This window comes from Oncorhynchus gorbuscha, linkage group LG16 (assembly GCF_021184085.1).
Source record: "Oncorhynchus gorbuscha isolate QuinsamMale2020 ecotype Even-year linkage group LG16, OgorEven_v1.0, whole genome shotgun sequence".
In the NCBI taxonomy this organism is placed as follows: domain Eukaryota; kingdom Metazoa; phylum Chordata; class Actinopteri; order Salmoniformes; family Salmonidae; genus Oncorhynchus; species Oncorhynchus gorbuscha.
Window position 1 is genome coordinate 48,590,904 of NC_060188.1, and position 22,143 is coordinate 48,613,046.

General features: G+C 43.4%; 1 protein-coding gene across 9 annotated transcripts in view; it reads left to right on the plus strand.

Annotated features, from left to right (window-relative positions):
* Positions 1-13,349, plus strand: part of LOC124000405 (glutamate receptor 4) — a 372,689-nt gene extending 359,340 nt beyond the window's left edge. For 8 of the 9 annotated variants that reach the window (XM_046306732.1, XM_046306734.1, XM_046306733.1 and 5 more), the window contains 3 exons: positions 12-126; positions 2,909-3,046; positions 12,161-13,349. In XM_046306732.1, the coding sequence (XP_046162688.1) occupies positions 12-126; positions 2,909-3,046; positions 12,161-12,325 (418 nt within the window). In that variant the 3' untranslated portion in view covers positions 12,326-13,349. Of the gene's footprint in view, positions 1-11; positions 127-948; positions 1,064-2,908; positions 3,047-12,160 lie in introns of all 9 variants that reach the window. The other variant, XM_046306739.1, reaches the window with a different exon arrangement.
* Positions 13,350-22,143: the final 8,794 nt, after the last annotated feature.

Sequence of the window (22,143 nt, forward strand, 5' to 3'; positions counted from 1 at the left end):
TCATTTTCAAGAAGCGCAGTTAACCTGGCAGTGTTAAAACTGAATGAACAAGGCCTGTTGGACAAATTGAAAAACAAGTGGTGGTACGACAAGGGAGAGTGTGGCAGCGGCGGAGGTGGCGAGAAGGTTAGCCATCCTTGTGTCAGCCCCATGCCGATTGGGTAAAACTGTTCTCGTGGTAACAGGTGCATCTGCCGGGGCGACACCCATCGTGTGACCAACAGTGGCGTTGTGACGTGCCACAGTGGCACATACTATAGTTCTGGACGAGTTGAGAGCGATTACTGTCAAACCACAAATATTTGCTTTTGGTAGATGTTAATATTGTTCACCTATTTGTAACCTAAAGCTTAAGTGAATAATTTTTGAAGATACCTTGAAGTCAGTCACATTGTGTAGTCCCACTAAACACTACATTGTGCCTGCCATAAATGTACAGCATCTTATGGCGAAACGTGAAGTTGTCCTTCACGGGGCTCACTTGAAAAAGAGATGTACATCTCAATATGACTTCCATAGTTAAAAAAACGGATAAATATATATATTTTTAATTCTGTTTTTTATTTTTATTGTTGTTGACTTTGGTACAAAATTCAGCCAATAGTTGTAGCTTCACAGTAATAGCCTCTCATTGGTTGTTGTGAGATAGGCCTCGGCAGTATGTGCCCGTTCCAGAAAGCGATGCAGTGGGGGCCCCATGTATATTTCTGTAGTGCTCAGCCCCTCAGGCACCCATAAACCCTAGCCCCCTCTCCACTACCACGAGCATAGAGACATGTAAACCAATGGGGCCCCTGTCTCCGTCACTTTCAGCTGTTAAGTGCTCTGTATGGGCTCTTTACATTTTTGACTGAATAACATAAAATAACATGTCCTATGATGTTATTTATGTTATTTCCCCTCCTGACCCCTCCCCGACCCCTCGACCTCACACGTGCGGTTTCGAAGAACTCCAGTAAACCTAGCCGTGTTGAAACTGAGTGAATCAGGCGTCTTAGACAAGCTGAAAAACAAATGGTGGTACGATAAGGGCGAGTGTGGACCCACGGCCTCAGGAAGTAAGGTCAGTCTCCTGCAAGTCCTGGGACCACACCTCCTCACTGACTGTTCTGTCACACTGATGAACCCCACCGCAAACAGACAGATAGGAAGATAGGCAGAAAAGGCATGGAGGCAGGCAGGTAGAAAGGCAGGTAGGAAGGCAGACAGACAGACACAGGCAGACGGATAGGGATGCAGGAGAGCAGGTAGGCTGGCTGACACACACACATACACACACAAAGATAGGACAGAGAGAGACTTAAGGTGTAGCCTGAGGGATACAATACATCCCACTAGAAGGCATGCTCACAATTCAGTGGTAGCAGCAGCACAGCAATGTATGAAATGGTGAGACCTGCAGGATCACATTGATATGGTTGTCACCTGTATCTGTGCCACACTTAGTAGTGTATACTTAGTAGTGCACTTAGCAGTGCATGTATTAAAGTTGTGCAGTTGTAATGTCACGGTAGATTATTAGTATCATAGAAGTAGAATGAGTGGAACAGGCATGGAACCTCTTACCTTGACTGGTAAATATTTATATGAATAGTATGCCAGTCATTCTAGCCCACTCTAGATTGGTTCTAGTAAGTTTATCCATTGGGCAATACTCAATCATGTAAAGAGAACTCCTGCCTCAACAAAGCAGCATGTAAACACCTTAGGGTCAAAAGTACTTGTCAAGTGTATTTCCTTGTCATGTATAATTAAAAAGTAGATCTCAAGTTTTGAAGACTTGTTTGAAAGTACTCTCCCACACTCCAATCAGCAGTAGATAAGATGCAAGGCAGCATTTCGTAAAATCTCAAACCTAAACAGATTCCTTTTGACAAGGAAGCCTCCCCTTTAGGAGCAGGCGACTAACCTGAAAAGTGGGATATAAGAAACGTGAAAGAGCTGCACCCTTTGTCTTAAATCACAGCGACTAATTACACAATGACTATAAGCAGAGATAACAGAGGGCTCGGGAGCTACTTGAGAGTGGAGACCAAGGACATTTTCAACTGAGTCATTTAGGCAGCTAGTGAATTTAGAATAATTGTTTTCCTCCTGAATTGCTGTAAAAATGTCATAGTCACACTTTATCAAGACATCATTAGATTAGTTGGCATGGGAACATCATGGTGATATCAGCTGTAGCAGTAGCCACAGAGCTGAAAGCAAGAGCAGGTCTGAACTGGAAAGTGTATATATATATATATGTGTGTGTGTGTGAGTTTGGCAAAGTGTGTTTGTGTGTGTTTTAGATTAGTCAACTATGTATTTGTGCATGTGTGTTGTAATGTGTAATATACTTGCCTGGTGCAGTGAATTCGGAAAGTATTCAGACCACTTGACATTTTTCACATTTTGTTAGCCTTGTTCTAAAATTGATTAAATCATTATTTTCCTTCAACAACCTACACACAATACCCCACAATACCCCAGAAACAGTTTAGATTACTGAAATATCAGATTTATGTAAGTATGCAGAAAAACAAAACCAGATATACCTTATTTACATTTACATTTAAGTCATTGAGCGTCTGCTAAATGACTTAAATGTAAATGTAAATGTAAATAAGGTATATCTGGTTTTGTTTTTTATACATTTGCAAACATTTATAGAAACCTGTATTCACATTTTCATTATGGGGTGTTGTGTGTAGATTGCTGAGGAAATTGTTTTATTTAATCAATTTTAGAACAAGGCTGTAACGTAACAAAATGTGGAAAAAGTCAAGGGGTCTGAATACTTTCCGAAGGCACTGTATATATGAGTAGGAATGTGAGTATGTTTGCATGTGTGTGTGTTCTCAGCCCCCCACCACAGCCACGTCTCTGATTGCCTTTATGCCCTGTGTCTCTCCTCCAACCGCCCCAGGACAAGTCGTCTCAGGCCCTGTCGTTGAGCAACGTGGCGGGGGTCTTCTATATCCTCGTGGGGGGCCTGGGCCTGGCCATGCTGGTGGCCCTCATTGAGTTCTGCTACAAGTCCCGGAACGAGGCCAAGCGAATGAAGGTGGAGGCACCGACGTCTGAACACCACCACCCAAACCACCACCACCTCCCCCACCACCTAACCCCTAGCAGGCCCCAACCCAGCTGCTCCAACCCCAGAACAAGCCCTCAACCCAGTCACAGTCCAGGCTACAGTCCTGGCTATAGTCCCGGCCACAGCCCCAGCCCTTCCCCAAGCACCCAAAACTTAGCCACGTGTAGTGAGGTTTTCGACGGTTACGGAAGCAATGAGGATGTTAAGATATAATGCTGGTACAGGAATAGCCCCTTCCATACCCACCCACCCCTCTAGGCCCCCCTTCTATGGTACTGTAAGTTGAACCTCCCTTATTGGCCACTAGCTAGCTTGCCTTGCTGCTGATTGACTGTGTGGCAATGCTTCCTCTAATTCTTCTGCTTTGTGATTAGCTTGTTTGTGGTCATGTGACGTCCTTGTCTGTCTCCTGGCTTCCCAGTGGGGGCTTTAATATGGCCGCAGCCGCTATTGTCTGTTTGGCTGCAGACAATGGGCTCTATTTTAACAAACCAAACACAATGATAAATCTTAGCGCTGGCGGTAGCGTTATAGGTTCGGGGTTGTGCCAGAAATATTTTTGCTATATTCACAAATTAATAATGGACACAGTAGCTGGTGCTGTCAAAAGCCTGGATTTTGATGAATAAACTAGTTAGTTGTAGGTCTTTCAAGCCTTGGCCCCTCACTTACCAATTAGAACAGGCTCCATATGTGGTTGCTTCAAGTTGTGTATTTATGGTCTTTTGTGTGTTGCATTGTCATCAACTCCAATTCAAATGTTAAATATGTTTGTGGCCTTTGATATGGCATTATAGGACAAATTAATACAATAGTTTAGAGGAGCTTGTCTTTGGTTTTCGGACGAGGGGCACTCTTTGAAAATGGGGATGGGTAACCTTTAAATAGTGAACAATGAAAAAGCATTAGGGTTAAAGAAAAACGATGCTGCTTAACCAGCCTTGACCAAGAGGAAGGTAGGTTATGCTTGGTTTTTAATCAAATTAAACAAAATGAGGGGGAGCCAATCGTTTCTTATATTTCTAATACGAGATTCACCGGCACAAAAGGCACATCTTTTCTTCCATGGGCACTGTGAGTCATGGCTAGATAGGCTGCGCTTCCACTCTCAGAATCCATGCCATTATCAACTGATTTACCATTAAGAACTGCTTTTTATAGGTCTTAAAACTACCCATTAGAGCTGCATGAACTTGTTTTTAACCCTTTACTCTTGTGGAAACTGGCATATATGGATAGGGCTACATTGAAATGTTTCTTCCAGAAAAATATGGAAAGCATATGCATAACCATGGTAGCAATTAAAAGTGTACAATTTGGAGTTTCTGGGAAAATGTTAGACTAAAGTTGAGAATACAACAGTTTTCCTGACACAGGACTAAATCCAAACGCTGTTGATTCTATGTGCCTTTTACATTTACTGTACTTTTCACCGCATTTGTTGACAACAAAATCTGAAAATACTCTGGATACATTCAGTAACGTGATAAGAATATTCTTGAAAAATTTGGGGTAGGTGCAACAAGAAAAAAACCTGGCAAGTGTTTGAGTGAGTGGTCAAATTAGAGTTTCCAAGTGGCCACACACCTCTCCAAAGTGTGCACAGTTCCTAAGTCATTTCAATGCCCTTTTATGACTAAAAGAAGAGTCTTCAACTATAAGGTGCTTTATGGAGCTCTCCCAGCTGAGGAACTAGAGCAAGCAAACTTGTAGTTGTTTTCTTTGGAACACAGCCCTGCACCCTTGCCTTTACACCACTACTGTGCTTGTTTACGCAATCCAAAAACTGTCCATTATAAATCACAATCTGGGTCAAGTGGGCATAATTTGAAAGCTTGTTCTATTGCCAACATCACTAGCTAAATTATAAAATATGATCGTACAGTGATAAGCTTTCGCTAGGCAATTCAGAGAAGTAGACAGTAATTATGGAGCGCATAGAATGGAGTAATGAGTGTCTTCAGATGTGGTCCAAGGCAAATCTTCTTCCCAATACAACAAACACAGGCTCATTATGTTCAAGGCAACCCAGGGAATAACGCCATGCCATCTTGTTACTGTACAATCAACCTAGTGATCATAAACATTGACCCTGTATATTACATGAGATTTATAATATGGAAATGTGAAGTGCACATTTGGACTAACGGGTGTTTTGGCTTGTGACATCAAAACGATATTTATTATTGTAAAAATCTTTAAAAACTTCTCATCTTTTAAAATACAGGGGTGTCACTTTGGTTTCATAAGTGGAGGGGGACATAACCTGGCTGGGGGTACTCCCCGAATATTTTTTTTGTGTCACGTAAAGCTAATTTCCTGCGTTTTTGCACAACCCAATATGCAGACTCTATTTGGAACAAAAATGAAGCAAAAAATTCCTCCTGACAGAGCTGTTGTAACTGAGTCAGGTTTGTAGGCCTCCTTGTTTGCACACACTTTTTCAGTTCTGCCCACAACATTTCTATGAAATTGAGGTCAGGGCTTTGTGATGGCCACTCCAATACCTTGACTTTGTTGTCCTTATTAAGCCATTTTCCCACAACTTCGGAAGTATCCTTGGAGTCATTGTCCCTTTGGAAGACCCATTTGAGATCAAGCTTTAACTTCCTGACTGATGTCTTGAGATGTTGCTTCAATATATCCACGTAATTTTCCTGTCTCATGATGCCATCTATTTTTTGAAGTGCACCAGTCCCTCCTGCAGCAAATCATCCCCACAAAATGATACTGCCACCCCCGTGCCTCAAGGTTGGGATGGTGTCCTTTGGTTTGCAAGCCTCCTCCTTTTTCCTCCAAACATAACGATGGTCATTATGGCCAAAGAGTTATATTTTTGTTTCATCAGACGAGAGGACATTTCACCAAAAATCCAGATCTTTGTCCCCATGTGCAGTTGCAATCCGTAGTCTGGCTTTTTTTATGGCGGTTTTGGAGCAGTGGCTTCTTCCTTGCTGAGCAGCCTTTCAGGTTATGTTCATATAGGACTCGTTTTACTGTAGATATAGATACTTTTGTACCTGTTTCCTCCAGCATCTTCACAAGGTCCTTTGCTGTTGTTCTGGGATTGATTTGCACTTTTGCGCACCAAAATACATTCATCTCTAGGAGACAGAACATCCTGAGTCTACAAGAGACGAATACCACAGACTCTCAATTTGATTGAGGTCTGGGCTTTGACTAGGCCATTCCAAGGCATTTAAATGTTTCCCCTTAAACTACTCGAGTGCTGCTTTAGCAGTATGCTTAGGGTCATTATCCTGCTGGAAGGTGAACCTCAGTCCCAGTTTCCCTCAAAAAATTCCCTGTATTTAGCGCCATCCATCATTCCTTCAATTCTGACCAGTTTCCCAGTCCTTGTCGATGAAAAACATGGGATGGTGTTCTCGGGGAGATGAGAGGTGTTGGGTTTGCACCAGATATATTCCTTGATGGCCAAAAAGTTCAATTTTAGTCTCATCTGACCATAGGACCTTCTTCCATATGTTTTGGGAGTCTCCCACATGCCTTTTGGCAAACACCAAATGTGTTTGCTTATTTCTTTCTTTTAAGCAAAGGCTTTTTTCTGGTCACTCTTCCGTAAAGCCCAGCTCTGTGGAGTGTACACCTTAAAGTGGTCCTATTGACAGATACTCCAATCTCCGCTGTGGAGCTTTGCATCTCCTTCAGGGTATCTTTGGTCTCTTTGTTGCGACTCTGATTAATGCCCTCCTTGCCTGGTCCATGAGTTTTGGTGGTTGGCCCTCTCTTGTCAGGTTTGTTGTGGTGCCATATTTTTTCAATTTTTTAATAATGGATTTAATGGTGCTACGTGGGATGTTCAAAGTTTCTGATATGTTTTTATAACCCAACCCTGATCTGTACTTCTCCACAACTTTCTCCCTGACCTGTTTGGAGAGCTCCTTGGTCTTCATGGTGCCGCTTGCTTGGTGGTGCCCCTTGCTTAGTAGTGTTGCAGATTCTGGGGCCTTTCAGAACAGATGTGTATATATGTGTATATATATATATGTGTATATATATGTATGTGTGACACTTATATGTATGTGTGACACTTAGTTGCACACAAGTGGACTTTATTTAACTAATTATGTGACTTCTGAAGGTAATAGGTTGCACCAGATCTTATTTAGGGGGTTCAAAGCAAAGGGGGTGAATACATATGCACACACCACCTTTCCCTTCTTTTCTTTAATTTCACTTCACCAATTTGGACTATTTTGTGTATGTTCATTACATGATATCCAAATAAAAATCTATCTAAATTACAGGTTGTAATGCAACAAAATAGGAAAAACGCCAAGGGGGATGAATACATTTGCAAGCCACTATACCAGGTGTTCCTCTATCAATCCTTAATACAGTTTGGAAATCTGACCCTGCAGAGACCCCTGTCACCATCTGGTCCTCCGAAAATGAGGCATGACAAAGAATTATCTTGGTGTATACACTATATTATCCAAGAATTGAATCAATGGTTAAATAATTGAAATGACCATTATTCCCAGATCCCAGACTGTAGCTTTAGCTGCTGACCTGTAGCTACTGTAGGTCTACCCATCTTTTTATCATTCACTGATATTGTTAAAAAAAATAATCCGAGCTCTGGTCTTCCCTGGCTGTCTGACCCTGCTGTGACCCCTGTCACCATCTGATCCTGCTAGACATGATGAGTAAAATGTTGTGTACTGACTGCACTAGAGGGCTGCATTCCTGCAGGATGCCTTGCAGTTGCCATTTTTCTTCTTTTTTTTGTTGCTGCAGGCAGGAGCTGGTGGTGGGACAGATGACTTCGGGATGAAAATATTTGTGTTGTCCCACAGATTATTTGGAAACTATCATCCTTCTGCTTTGTATGCCTTAGCATACATTAAAAGCATGTATATTGTATTACAAGCACATATTTTTCGCATTATTTATACACTCAAAATTCACTGTTTCAACTACAGTAGCTCTCATAGTCTCCTACCTCTCCTAGTTGGGCGTGAGAGTTCAAGTACGCCTAGTATGTGTGGTCTCATTGAAATAGAGTAGGTTGACTACATAGGCAGAGAATCGCGTGGCAGTTAGTTTACTATAGTGTCTATATATAAATATTGATAATGGAAAGAAGTGGCTCAACCAACGTGAGTCGAAGTTCAATCAAAAAAATGGATTCATCATTGAAAAGGCACAATGCGCACATAGGTTAGGCTACTATGGTGAGCGAGCATTGCACCTTTTCATTTTCAATAACAACCCATTTATTTGTCTCTGCCTGCAAATCGTCCTTCGAAAAGGGAAGCTGTATCCTATAGGACTATGCAAAACGAAGCAAGTGTCGCTATCGTCATTCTTGCTGTTTCCAGGTCAGTAGCCATCCCTGTGAGATCAGGTGCGCATGTGGTCTCAATTAATTAGAGTAGTAGGCTATAGCCTATGTATACATGGGCGTTGAAGCACGGAGCAGTTATCTTTCCAAAGAAACATACTTCCTAAATAGGCCCATTATTAGGCTATAGTTTACTACATTGCCTAGCAATAGGCCTAAATATTGATCACCCTTTCTCCCGTCTGAAAATCTTCCCACTCCTAAAAGGTAGGCTATAAAAATAGCTCAAGAGAAAGTTCAAGTCTCTCCAACTCTGCTCTCTTCAAACTACATCTAGCATATTGGCTGATATCGCCCAGTAATACAATATAAGGGCCATGTGAGAATCTCTGGTAACCTATTTCTTAAGTTCTTTTTGTGCATTTGATATTGGCTGTAGGCCACAAAAAGTGCTGGGACCATGGCTGCCAAGTGAGCTGTGTCACACATAAGCCTAAAATAAGACTGCGGTACTGCGGTACTGCAGTTGGACCAGTTCTGGTGGTAGCGGGTGGGAGTCGAACAGAAAGCCAGCAGGTGGGGATGAAGAAATCGGTCCTGGCTGACCTCTACTACTGTTTACCATGACAGTGAAGCCTGTAATGTTAGAGCTGTTTGTTACTGTATCACTGTGAAAAGTAGGGATTTAGTTAGGGAAACTGACAGATCAATAACGTTACATTGCCATACTGACCAATAAAACTCATATTGATGTTCTGACATTTTTTCAGTGCAGTCTTCAACGTTTAACCAGTGGTTTCATTGTTTGATTCATGTCTAGCTAACATTAGCCAACTTTTGGCCAGCTCTCTCTCTCTCTAACAGTATATCAACAAGCGAAAGCTAGCCAAGTGAATTTACTTCTGTTCTGAAATGGGACAAAACAAAAGGCTACAAAACATTTCCATACAAACAACAGCTGTCCGATAGTAATAATAGCCACCTTATATTGCTATCTGGCTGCTAGAGGCTAGAGCTGATCGAGATAACTAGAGGCTAGAGCTGATCTAGAGGCTAGAGCTGATCTAGATAACTAGAGGCTAGAGCTGATCTAGAGGCTAAAGCTGATCGAGATAACTAGAGGCTAGAGCTGATCTAGATAACTAGAGGCTAGAGCTGATCTGGCTGTGGTTGCTACTAGCTAGCGTAGTTTATTCATTCACCTCAGCCGAGACGGGATGAAACATTAGACAACATTACATGTCAGTTACATTACAACTGAGCACTGCGAATAAACACTAGTTTTTTTTTCTGTTAAGTTAAACAGCCGTTACCTTCCCAGCTACATCAGTCAACTAAAGAGTAGCCAGTTTCTGCTATGCTCTCTTTTACAACTTGGTGAAAAAGAACAACACATACACACTTAACTATGCTCAACTCTCCCGTGCTAGTCCAGCCAGGCTTCCAGAAGCTTTGCCTTCACACAGCCTGTCAGTCCGCTCTGTGGTGTCCGTGTGGTCCTAAAACACAGCCTTGCCAGATTTTGTGTCACATTGCAATGATACAACTGGGGGGGGGGGACAAAAATGCAAATGCAGAATGTGGGGGGGACATGACCCCCACATGTCCCCAGTGAAAGTTGCACCCGAGTCCTTACATTTTTCATTTCTCTCACTCAGATAACAAACAATGTGCAAACTAGCGGGTTGGATGAGGGCAACTTCTTGTCATGTGCAGTGCCCAAGTTCAGAATGGCTGTCAGTCAAAACCCATACAGAGCTGTGAAGTGGAGACCCAGAGCTCTGACATCATGTATAGCATGTTACTGTACAGCCACGGTATTCTAATTTAGGTACTTAAACGTATCCAAATAGGCAATTTTCAACCCATATACGGGTACGAGTGTAAAGGGCTACAGACACGCCTCAAATATTGCCACCCCTCTCCCTCAGCGCAAGCAAGCTCAACGTTAGACATACAGGTAAATTGCCAAACCTGGCATTAGAGCTGGAAAATGCAGTTTTTACATGATGAAATTGCAAACTAATGTTCATTTGACACTTGCGTCTCCTTAGCGCCAGACAAAAATAGAGCCCAATGTCTCATGCTGTTGACTGACGAGTGTTACAAATTTCCAGAAACTTTCTCCAAATTTCCAGATTTGATAAGAATCACAGATGCAGGAATCCCTCCCCGCTTATTCCTCCCTGATTCTGGGAATGCTCCTACCGGGATTTCTGGAAATCTGGGAATATCAGGGTAGTTTCCCAGGCTTTCCAGGTATCCCCGTTTGAGGATTTCCTGTTGGAGTATTCCCTCCCTGCTTATTCCTTCCATGAATCCTCCAAACAGAATTTCTGAGAATTTTGGGAAATCTGGGAAGATTTCCCCAAAATGCTTAAGTTTTCTGGTAATGCTAGTTGGAGGATTTCCTCCCTGCTTACTGTACTTCCTCCTGATTCCATGAATCTTCCAACCTGGATTGTTTGGGGAAAGTCTCTGTAATTTCACAACCCTAACTATGACACCCAGGCACTTGCTCCTCTATCTAAACCAGAAGGGAGAACCACAGGTTTTAATGAGAAAACAGCCCCATGCACACATAAAGCTAGATAAAGCAATATAACACTGTACATTATTGGGGAGTTAAAGCCTAAAGTAAATAGAAGATAACTGCCCCTCTAAGAGTTATATTGATTTGAACTCCTATCTCTAAGATATTTCCCTCGGGTCCAGAGATATTAGACTTGCAGATCTACAGTCTCAGTCTCAGTATGTGTCTGACATGGTTATGTGTCCCCTGTTGGTGCTCTCTCGACTCTCTCTTTATTCCCTTTACTGTTGCTTGGTCAGCTGCCCTGTGGTCCCTCACCCACACATGAATCATCCATTGTCTAATAACCATAGTAGTCAATGGAAGTCGTGTATTAAATGTACACATAAAGCGGCGGAATAAGAAATGATTATTGAATGGCCCTGATGGATGTCCTGTAATTATGTGGTGTGACGTTGGATGTAGTTTCTGTACGATATTCATCCCCAACGTTACCCATCTTCATGATGATTCCTGATCTTAGAGCTTTTAGCGTCATTTTGTAGTGTGGCAGAGTCCGAAAACCCATACTAGCATCCTAAATAGTAGGCCGTTTGAGTATGTGAAAAAATACAGTTTTATAGTATGTGACATTTAGAAAATTGAGTATGCTTTAAATGCCCGGACGTCATACTAATTTCGGCTTCTCATGTAGTATGAATGAGTTTCAGGAATTTCACACCCACAGTGCATTCGAACCGGATTAAAAGGAGAGCTTCGAGATTTGATATTTCTCTTGAAAGTAAACAAAAAACGAATTGAAGATTGGAAATAAGACAGAAAATATTAAGCTACGGCCATGGCATACTGCATACTTTTTACTAAACATTACGTCACAAATAGTATGCGACGATGAGTACATTTTATGCAGTTTAGGAATGTAGTACGCTAGTATGAGTATTCGGACATGGCCAATGTCGATATGAGCTGACATGTTTTATCTGTCCCTCTCTCACCTCTTTTTTCTCTCTTTCTTCCCCCCCTTGCTCACTCTTTGCCTCCCCCTCGTTCTTTTCCTCCTCCCTCTTTCTCTATCTGTTCCCCCCGTCTTCGTCTTATTTTCATCTCTCCTCCCTACCTCCCTCTCCACTTCTCACTACCTCTCCCCTCTCTCTGTCTCGATCTCCCCTTTCTCTCTCATTATCCTTCCTCCCCCCACCCATGTCCCTCACTTTATGCCCCCCCTCCCACCACCTCCCAGCTGACCTTCACAGAGGCCATGAGGAACAAGGCACGCCTGTCGATCACAGGCAGCGTGGGGGAAAACGGACGTGTCCTGACGCCTGACTGTCCCAAAGCGGTCCACTCGGGCCCCTCACTCCGCCAGAGCTCCGGCCTGGCCTTGGTCTCCTCCGAGCTCCCGTGAAAACCAAAAACCTTCAAAGTGCCTTAAAAAACTACCTACCCACAACCACCATATACCACAAAGACACAGGACAAGCACCACCCTAACTGGACACCACTATTGTCTGGGAAGAGAAGGACGTTGTGGACATTTTCTAATGTAGCAGAGATGGGGACTCTAGTGAATTGGTGGTCATTTTAGAAGGATTTCTGTGGAAAAGTACACTCTGGATTTTCACTATGGTCACGCTGGGGCTTATTGTAATCATGGTGGCGTTTCTCGGTGCAGAGGTGGAGATTGCGTCTGACATGTACCACTCAAGACCCTGTACCAACTTACCATACCTCCTCGCACTGGTGAAGGAAGAGAAGGAGAAACGAGAGTCAAGTGAAAATTAAAAGTAAATGACCAGAAAACTGTAAACTTTAAACGTGTAACTGTGTATCTCTGGGTTGCTGACTGTGAATTGGCAAACTGAATCACAATCAAAAAGTGGACAATATTTCTTACCAGTTGAGAACAGTGTTTGAAAGACAACTGTCAGTCAACAATTCACTACATATAAATCCCTGACATCATGAGGCGGAGTGTCCCCCGGTGTCACCATGGAGATAACTATAATTATTGATGAACTACAGTAACTCTATTGACAATTAATATATGATAAATAAACTGTGAAGATTTAGTAAATATGTATATTCTGTGAAGACAAAAGCTAAAGAAAAAATATGTGCGGTACGTAGAGGAGACGGCATAACATGCTTGCTTTCTAAACAGATGTAAATAGCTGATTCGGTTAGTGGACAGAGGACTGTTCTCTTTTTGTAAACATCTTTAAAGAAATCATTCATCGCAATAATGGATAAAACGTTTGAGGAGAGACATTGAGACAGTGTTTTATTTCTTCGATGTTCAGTACACAGAGTACTGTGTTCAGAAGACAGAGTGCTGAACATTCATGCTCAATGTTCCATGGGTGTAGTATCAACTCTCCCCATCCCGTTCCCCTACATATTAATATATTCAGCGATGAATGTTAACTAGCCCCACCCCATCCTCTAGCCACACCTCCTCACTGTGCAGTCGTAGACCAGAAAGTGTCTCATAGACCAAACTTGACATTTAAGCCCTTTACTTGCGTTTCCGCTGTCAAAATCGAACTATATATCGTTCGATCAATTTTTTTGTAACGAACAAATACACAAACTGTCCATCTCCTGGTTTTTCAGCGTTTTTTCAACGTTCACGGCTGTTGAACATCTCTTATCTGGGTAGATATTTTAGATTATTGTGTGCAGATAGTGTAACGCAAAAATGAAATGTGAAATGAGAAGAAAAAAATGTTCTCATTGCTATATTATTTTGAGAGTCAAAGCTATTTCCTATACAGTATTTATTAATAAAAAATCATGAAGAAGAAGAAGACACTGTTTGTATTATTGAGCCATGGTCAAAGCTTTGGTCCTCAACACTGTGGATCCTCAGTAGCAGGCTGGACACTATAGCAGAACATATGATCCCCTCCCTCTCATTGAAGTTATTAATGCATTGTTTGCAGAGGTCTCAACTCGTGGCTGATGGAGGGACAATCTCTGGGCCCATGGGCCACAATAGGACAATGTCTTTTACTAAGTCATCCTTTCATTTTCAACTTTTTCCCCAAAACCTGCTTCTGCTATTGTTGTTGTCGGACAAATGTGTGCAATGTTTTCAACGTTTTCATTTGCTGCACATATATACATTCACCCAGTCCGTACACACACACATCAGTGGAGGTTGCTAAGGGGAGTACAGCTCATTATAATGGTTGGAATGGCATCAACCATCAAACATGTGGTTTCCATGTGGTTGGTATCATTCTATTGACTCCATTCCAGTCATTATTATGAGCCGTCCTCCCCTCAGCAGCCTCCGCTGACACACATACACAACATGTATACACACGAGCACACACACAGACTGGAGGGACCTAATTGCGTTGAGAGAATAAACCAGCTAAAATATTTCAGGCCATCTGTTTTGGTCCTGCCATATGTCTGTAAAATTTAAATTAAACCATTCAAATCTTTATTTTGATCTTTTTTGGTAAAAAGGAAATCCAAAGGCTTTGTCACTGTGTCTTCATTGTGGACAGGGTGAGAGAGTTCTGTGTTAAATGGATGAATGTACTTGAGTGTGTATGTGAAAAATGTTTTATATAACCCTGTAACACACTCATAGGGTGGGATTCAATCAAAGGTGCATTGTCGACTGTTGGGAGAGTATATTTAAAAGTCATATCTGCATCATGAATTGTGTTTTGACAATAAGAATACAAAACTATTTTGTGTTTAACTGACAATAAGTCTAACGTCTTATGTAAAGGCTATATGTCATTTGTATCTCATTTTTAGAGGGAAGACCACTCTAAAACAATCTTTTGGTATTTATTTATTTTTTCATTTTCCACTGTTGACAGAGTCCCAAAATGTTTTCCATGTCAGCAATAGAGTTTTCAAGATATTGGACATTCAAGAAGAAGTGTCACCGGCCACAGTATCATGATGATGCAAAATGCCACCGTGTTTACGTGAGCATTAGGCCCCATACACACTCGAGCTGTTCAACAGATGTACATCACACATCGGTTATACAACGGGTCACAGAAATATCTGTTATCAGTTTTGTATCCCCAAAATATCCGTTGTATTACAACTACTTGTTAACTGATTGTTAAATGATCTGTTGTACGGGGCCTTACATTTGATATCCTCCTAATGTAGGAGTGCCACATTATCAAAGAATGGCAGTATTCTATTGGAAGCTACAACCCAACTACAAACATAACAGATGGTCCAAGACACGGAGATGAAACCATCCAATCAGGTTGACGCTGCAGTGACCGAACAGTGGCAATAAAGCCTATGTCTACGCACAATGGCGACCCTGTGTAGTTGTGTAGAGTTATAGATTTGGGGATTTTTAGCCATTTTGTGAAGCTCATTGGCTTCTTGTGTTGTAGATATAACTGAAGCAGACCAACCCTGTTCGTGTTCAGCCTTGACCTTCCCCCCTCCATATCATGGTAAACCATGCTCGTGCTTGCACCAAAACACTGTGTACTGCTATACTATAGCTACTAGCGATGTAAACAGGGACGCAGGCTGTGGTGGCTGTAAACAGCTGAGCTGAGGAACCAAGACATACGGAGCCAAGGGGACAGGATGTCTGCTGTAAGACAGATGTGACAACACATGTCAGAAAGGGAAGACAGCAGGGTTCTGACCTCCAGAGGAAACCAACATCAGATCAGCCTGATCGAGCTGCCCGACCGTGGTCACATCCTCACTGAGAGTCAACAGGAGTAGGGAAGGGGGGGGGGGGTAAAGTGCAGGAGGGATGCTGTTAGGCAGACATTGATTTGGCAGGGATGAGTCCTTTGAGTATAAAAAGGCTAGTCATCTGTGAACCCCCCGAAAGGGTTTCATCCGCCCATCCACCTCCCCTGCATCGGCAGGTTTCTTCCTTGGGGCCAAGAAGGAGGGGGATCTTTATCCATGTATTGACTACAGAGGTCTCAATGCTATCCACTGGCTGGAGTGCCATGGACCCGTTTCTCATCCTCACCGACCATCAGAACCTGGAGTACATATGGACAATGAGGTGGCTGAACTTGCGCTAATCAAGGTGTGCCCTTTACTTTACTAGATTCAACATCACCCTATCATACCGCCCAGGTTCAAAGAACATCAAAGCCGATGCCCTGCCCGTCTCCATGATTTGGGAGAGGTTCCAGTCCTGAGTGCACCCATCATACCGCCCTACCGATTCCTTGCCCCATGCTTTGGGATATAGATGTGGACATCTGCCAGGCTCTGGAGTGGGAACTGCGCCTGCTACCTGTCCTCCGTTCCCAAGGAGGTAAGGGATCGGCTATTGACCTGGGCTCACACATCCCTTGCCGCTGGACACCCAGGTATCATCTCTGTTAAGTACTGCCCACCTTGTAGCAGGATATTCCCCGCTACGTGAACTCCAGCTCCATATGTCCTCAAACTCAGTCTCCCCAGCATGCTGCTGCAGAGAAACTCCTTCCCCTACCTGTGCCTTAGCGGCCTTGGTCCCATCTGTCTATAGATTTTGTTACTGATCTTCCCCTGTCGAATGGTTTCACCACTGTTATGGTTGTTGTGGACAGATTCTCCAAATCCTGCAGTTGTATCCATCTGTCTTGTCTCCGTACTGCTCTCCATGTCACTGAGGCACTGTTCAAATCAATCACATTTTATTAGTCACATGCGCCGAATACAACAGGTGTAGACCTTACAGTGAAATGCTTACTTTACGAGCCCCTAACCGACAATGCAGTTTAAAAAAATACAGATAAGAATAAGAAATAAAAGTAACAAGTAATTAAAGAGCAGCAGTAAAATAACAATAGCGAGACTACATACAGGGGGTACCGGTACAGAGTCAATTTGCGGGGGCACCGGTTTATTTAATAGGTAATATGTAGATGAAGTTAGAGTTATTAAAGTGACTATGCATAGATGATAACAACAAAGAGTAGCAGAGGGGGAGAGGGGGCAATGAAAACAGTCTGGGTAGCCATTTGATTAGCTGTTCAGGAGTCTTATGGCTTAGGGGTAGAAGCTGTTAGGAAGCCTCTTGGACCTAGTCTTGGCGCTCCCGTACCACTTACCTTGTGGTTGCAGAGAGGACAGTCTATAACTATGGTGGCTGGAGTCTGACAATTATTAGGCCCTTCCTCTGACACCGCCTGGTATAGACGTCCTGGATGGCAGGAAGCTTGACCCCAGTGATGCACTGGACCATTTGCACTACCCTCTGTATTGCCTTGCGGTCAGAGGCCGAGCAGTTGTCATACCAGGCAGTGATGCTCTCGATGGTGCAGCTGTAGAACCTTTTGAGGATATGAGGACATCTGCCAGGCTCTGGAGTGGGCATCTGCCATGCCAAAACTTTTCAGTCTCCTGAGGGGGAATAGGTTTTGTCGTGCCCTCTTAACGACTGTCTTGGTGTGCTTGGACCATGTTAGTTTGTTGTTGATGTGGACACCAAGGAACTTGAAGCTCTCAACCTGCAGCCCCGTCGATAAGAATGGGGGTGTGCTCGGTCCTCTTTTTCCTGTAGTCCACAATCATCTCCTTTGTCTTGATCACGTTGCGGGAGAGGTTATTGTCCTGGCACCACATGGCCAGGTCTCTGACCTTCTCCCTATAGGCTGTCTCGTCATTGCCGGTGATCAGGCCTACCACTGTTGTGTCATCGGCAAAGTTAATGATGGTCGTGCCTGGCCGTGCAGTCATGAGTGAACAAGGAGTACAGGAGGGGACTGAGCATGCACTCCTGAGGGGCCCCTGTGTTGAGGATCAGTGTGGTGGATGTGTTGTTACCTACCCTTACCACCTGGGGGTGGCCCGTCAGGAAGTCCAGGATCCAGTTGCAGAGGGTCCAGTTCCAGCAGGTCTTCTGACACTATGGCCTTCCGGAGGACATCGTCTCCGACAGTGGTCCCCAAATCACGTTGCGAGTATGTAGAGCATTCATGGAGAAGCTGGGGGTCATGGTCAGCCTCACATCCAGGTACTGGCCTCAGTCCAACGGGTAGGTGGAGAGGACCAACCAGGAGTTGGGGAGGTTCCTGAGGAGTCACTGTCAGGACCGGCAGAGGGAGTGGGCCTGGTTTCTTCCCTGGGCAGAGTACTCCCGGAACTCACTTCGTCACTCCTCCACCAGGTTGTCTCCCAGTGTTTCCTGGGATACCAGCCGGCCCTAGCCCCGTGGACCCCAGGCCAGACCAAAGCACCTGTGGTGGACGAGATGTTCTGAAATGCAGAGGTGGTTTGGGACGCTGCCCACCTTGAGGCTTGGGACGCTGCCCACATGAGGCTCTAAGGGTACGGTCCAGAGGAGCGGTGTTGTGTTCTGGCGGACGACATTCTAGATCCCAACATCATCCAAGATTTCAACCTTTAGCGTCCGGAACGGCCCACTTCTTGCCCTCGGGGCCTTTCTCCTGGCTGGCATCGTCCTGTGGCTGGGGCCGCCTGGGGGCCCCAGCCACCCAGCCAACGGTCTACTAACCACCGTTCCTGGCAACCCATCATTACGCAGACCTATCAACCTTCATTACGCACACCTGCGCCTTATAATTAGGCACACCTGGACTGGCAGTATTGTTTCTGTGTTATGTTCAGACAATACTCTTGTTCCTGTGTCCCCTATGGTTGTTCTTATTAAACTCATCGACTGCACCTGCTTCCTGATTCCCTGCTTTTACATCACCTTTAGCAGCCATTACAGCTGTACATTTATGAGGTAAGTCTCATAAGAGCTTTGCACATGTATTGTGCAATATTACTATTAAAAACATTATCCAAGCTCTGCCAGTGTGTTCGGGATCACGGCTAGACAGCAATTTTGAAGTTTTGCATAGATTTCAAGCAGATTTAAGTCTAAACTGTAACTTGGCCACTCAGGAACATTCATTGTTTGGCTTTGTGTTGTCGGTTATTGTCCTGTGAATTCCTCTCGTAGTGTCTGGCGTAAAGCAGACTGAAGCAGGTGTTCCTCTAGGCTTTTGCCTGTGCTTAGCTCCATCCTGTTTCTTTTCAACCTGAAAAACTCCCTAGTCTTTGCTGATTTCAAGCATACCCATACCATGATGCAGCCACCACCATCCTTGAAAATAAGGAGGCAGTTACTCAGGGGTGTGTGGTGTTTGCCCTAAACATAAGGCTGTGTTTATTTGCAGTATTACTTTAGTGCCTTTTTGCACACACATGCATGTATTTTCTTCACTCTGTTATTTAGGTCATTATTGTGGAGTCACTAAAATGCTGTTGATCCTCCCTCTGTTTTCTTCCATCACAGCCAAATCACCAATGGAGAAATGGTGACATCCTAAGCATTTTCCTTCTTGTCCTGCAGCTCAAATAAGAACGACGACTGCATCTTTCATATGTCTGGGTGGTTTAAGACATCATCCACATCATAATTATTATCTTCACCATGCTTAAAGATATATTCAATACTTGACTGAGGGACCTTACAGATGTTGTTTGGGGGAAAGGGACCTAGTCAGTTGCACAATTGAATGCATCAACCTAAATGTATCTTCTGCATTTAACCCAACCACTGAATCAGAGAGCCTTAATCGACATCAGTGCCCAGGAAGCAGTTGTTGCTGGGGGTTAATTGCCTTGCTCAACAGCAAATTTTTCTATCGTGTCAGCTTAGAGATTCAAACCAGTAAGCTATCGGTTACTGGCCCAATGCTCTTAACTACTACACTACCCTTCTCCCCTTTGGAAGGTGTAGTTATTTCCAGAGGAAGGGGTAGTTATTTCCAGAGGAAGGGGTAGTTATTTCCAGAGGAAGGGGTAGTTATTTCCAGAGGAAGGGGTAGTTATTTCCAGAGGAAGGGGTAGTTATTTCCAGAGGAAGGTGTAGTTATTTCCAGAGGAAGGGGTAGTTATTTTCAGAGGAAGGTGTAGTCATTCAAAAATCATGTCAACCCCTATTATTTCACAGAGTGAGTCCATATAACTTACGTGATTTGTTAAGCCAAAGCATTGCCTCAAGAAAGGGGGGGGGGTGAATACATATGCAACAACTATATTTCAGTTATTTAATGTGTGTCGATCAATGACAAATTACAATTGAATTTATTTCAATCCCACTTTGTAACATAACACTGTATGTAATGTTGTCTCTGGCTGGAGCAGCCTCCTATTATTATCTAATCATCATCAATCATATTACTTTACCGTTTAGAAGCATGTTAACACTATCATGGTTTTATGGTACCATTGTCTGGTGACCAGAAAAATATGTTGACGTTCCCCTGAGCAAGGCAATTAACCCTAATTGCTCTGGATAACAGTGTCTGTTATTGCAAATGTAATGTAAAATGTAAATGTCTGAATTACTGAAATGTACAGAGAACAGCCGGTGTCTCAGTGTCACAATAACCGATTGTACGGTGTATACCCACTTGAACAAGACAACGTCAACCTTAAACTGCGCCAGCTCTTAGGCAAATATGATATATCATACATTAAGTCAATATCTATGCTATTACATGAAGCAAGTTAACCTTGTCCCCAGGCTCAATTGCTACTGCATATTCGGTTTGAGAGAGAGAGAGAGATGGCTGGGTACGAGAGAAAAAAAACAAGACAATCTGTTTCCCATAATCATTTTAAAGGGGCAATCTGAGGTTGCTACATTTTGGACATATAAATACTGTATGTATATAAATATATGATACTGTATGTATATAAATATTACATTTACATTTAAGTCATTTAGCAGACGCTCTTATCCAGAGCGACTTACAAATTGGTGCATTCACCTTATGACATCCAGTGGAACAGCCACTTTACAATAGTGCATCTAAATATTTTAAGGGGGGGGGGGGGTGAGAAGGATTACTTTATCCTATCCTAGGTATTCCTTAAAGAGGTGGGGTTTCAGGTGTCTCCGGAAGGTGGTGATTGACTCCGCTGTCCTGGCGTCGTGAGGGAGTTTGTTCCACCATTGGGGAGCCAGAGCAGCGAACATATATGATACTATATGTTATATATGATATGAAAATATGATACTGTATGTACCCATTGATTGTTTTTAAAGAATATAACTTATAAATGCCTCATGATCTGAGTTCCACTGTGGTATCCCACCAGAACCCGAAATAAAAGCTTGTTTCACTCCAATGTTTGTAAACAAATTCAATGTAAAAAAAATATATATATATAAACATGGTTAAAACGATCATTTTAATATCATGGATGGTCAGATCTTGCAGCCATAGTTCTGTCTTTGTAATGAACACGAGGGGAGAGAGCTGGTTTCAAGTGCAGGCTGCAGCAGGTGGTTATTGCAAAGGACCACAGGAGGAGGCAGGTAGCTGGGTCCAGGGGCAGGCAGAGGTCATACACAGGGGGTCCAAAAAGGGCAACAGTACAGGCAGGGAAAAGGCTAGGAACGTAGTCCAGGAGATCAGGCAATAGGTAGATAATAGGAAATCCACAAAAGACATCGTTAGTGAGGCAGGCAAAAACTATCAAATAACTAAACTAAACAGTGTGTGATAATGACATACAGGTGTGTGAACAGGTGATTAGAATTCAGGTGATTGGGATCTGGAGAGTGAGCTGCTTTCAGGGGATCTATGTGTTTGAGAGTGTGAGTTGGAAGCAGAAGTTACAGTCTATGAATTTGAGCATGGTTATATTTCTCTAGACCACATATGTCAGAGTCAAGGCCCGCGGGCCACATCCGGCCCGCGAGAAGGTTTTTTACGGCCCCTGGGATGATCTTGATTTGTTATTAGAACCGGCCCGCAGACCGCAGCAAGCCGGCAGCCCGCAGATCTTTTACACGCACCAATACTACATTTCCCACAATGCAACGGTGACGCACCGAGCAGTAGGCTGCTTCATTTCAATATTTATTGGCACAGCAGTTGTCAGCATCACAGTAAAATTAACTTTCAGATACCCATCAAAAATGGCAAAACGGAAGGTGGACACTGAGAACCGGGGGTTTCAAACAAGGTGGGAGTCGGAGTATTTGTTCACGGAGGTAGCTGGAAAACCTGTGTGTCTTCTGTGTGGAGAAAGTGTGGCGGTACTGAAAGAGTATAATCTGAGACGACATTATGAAACGAAACACGCGGACAAAAACAAGAATATGGACATGGAACAAAGGCTACAAAAGGCAGAGGAATTAAAACGAGGCCTCAAATCTCGACAGGCTCTGTTCAAAAAAGCCAAATCACAAGGCCAGGCTGCTGTCAAGGCCAGTTTTATTTTGGCAGAAGAGATCGCTAA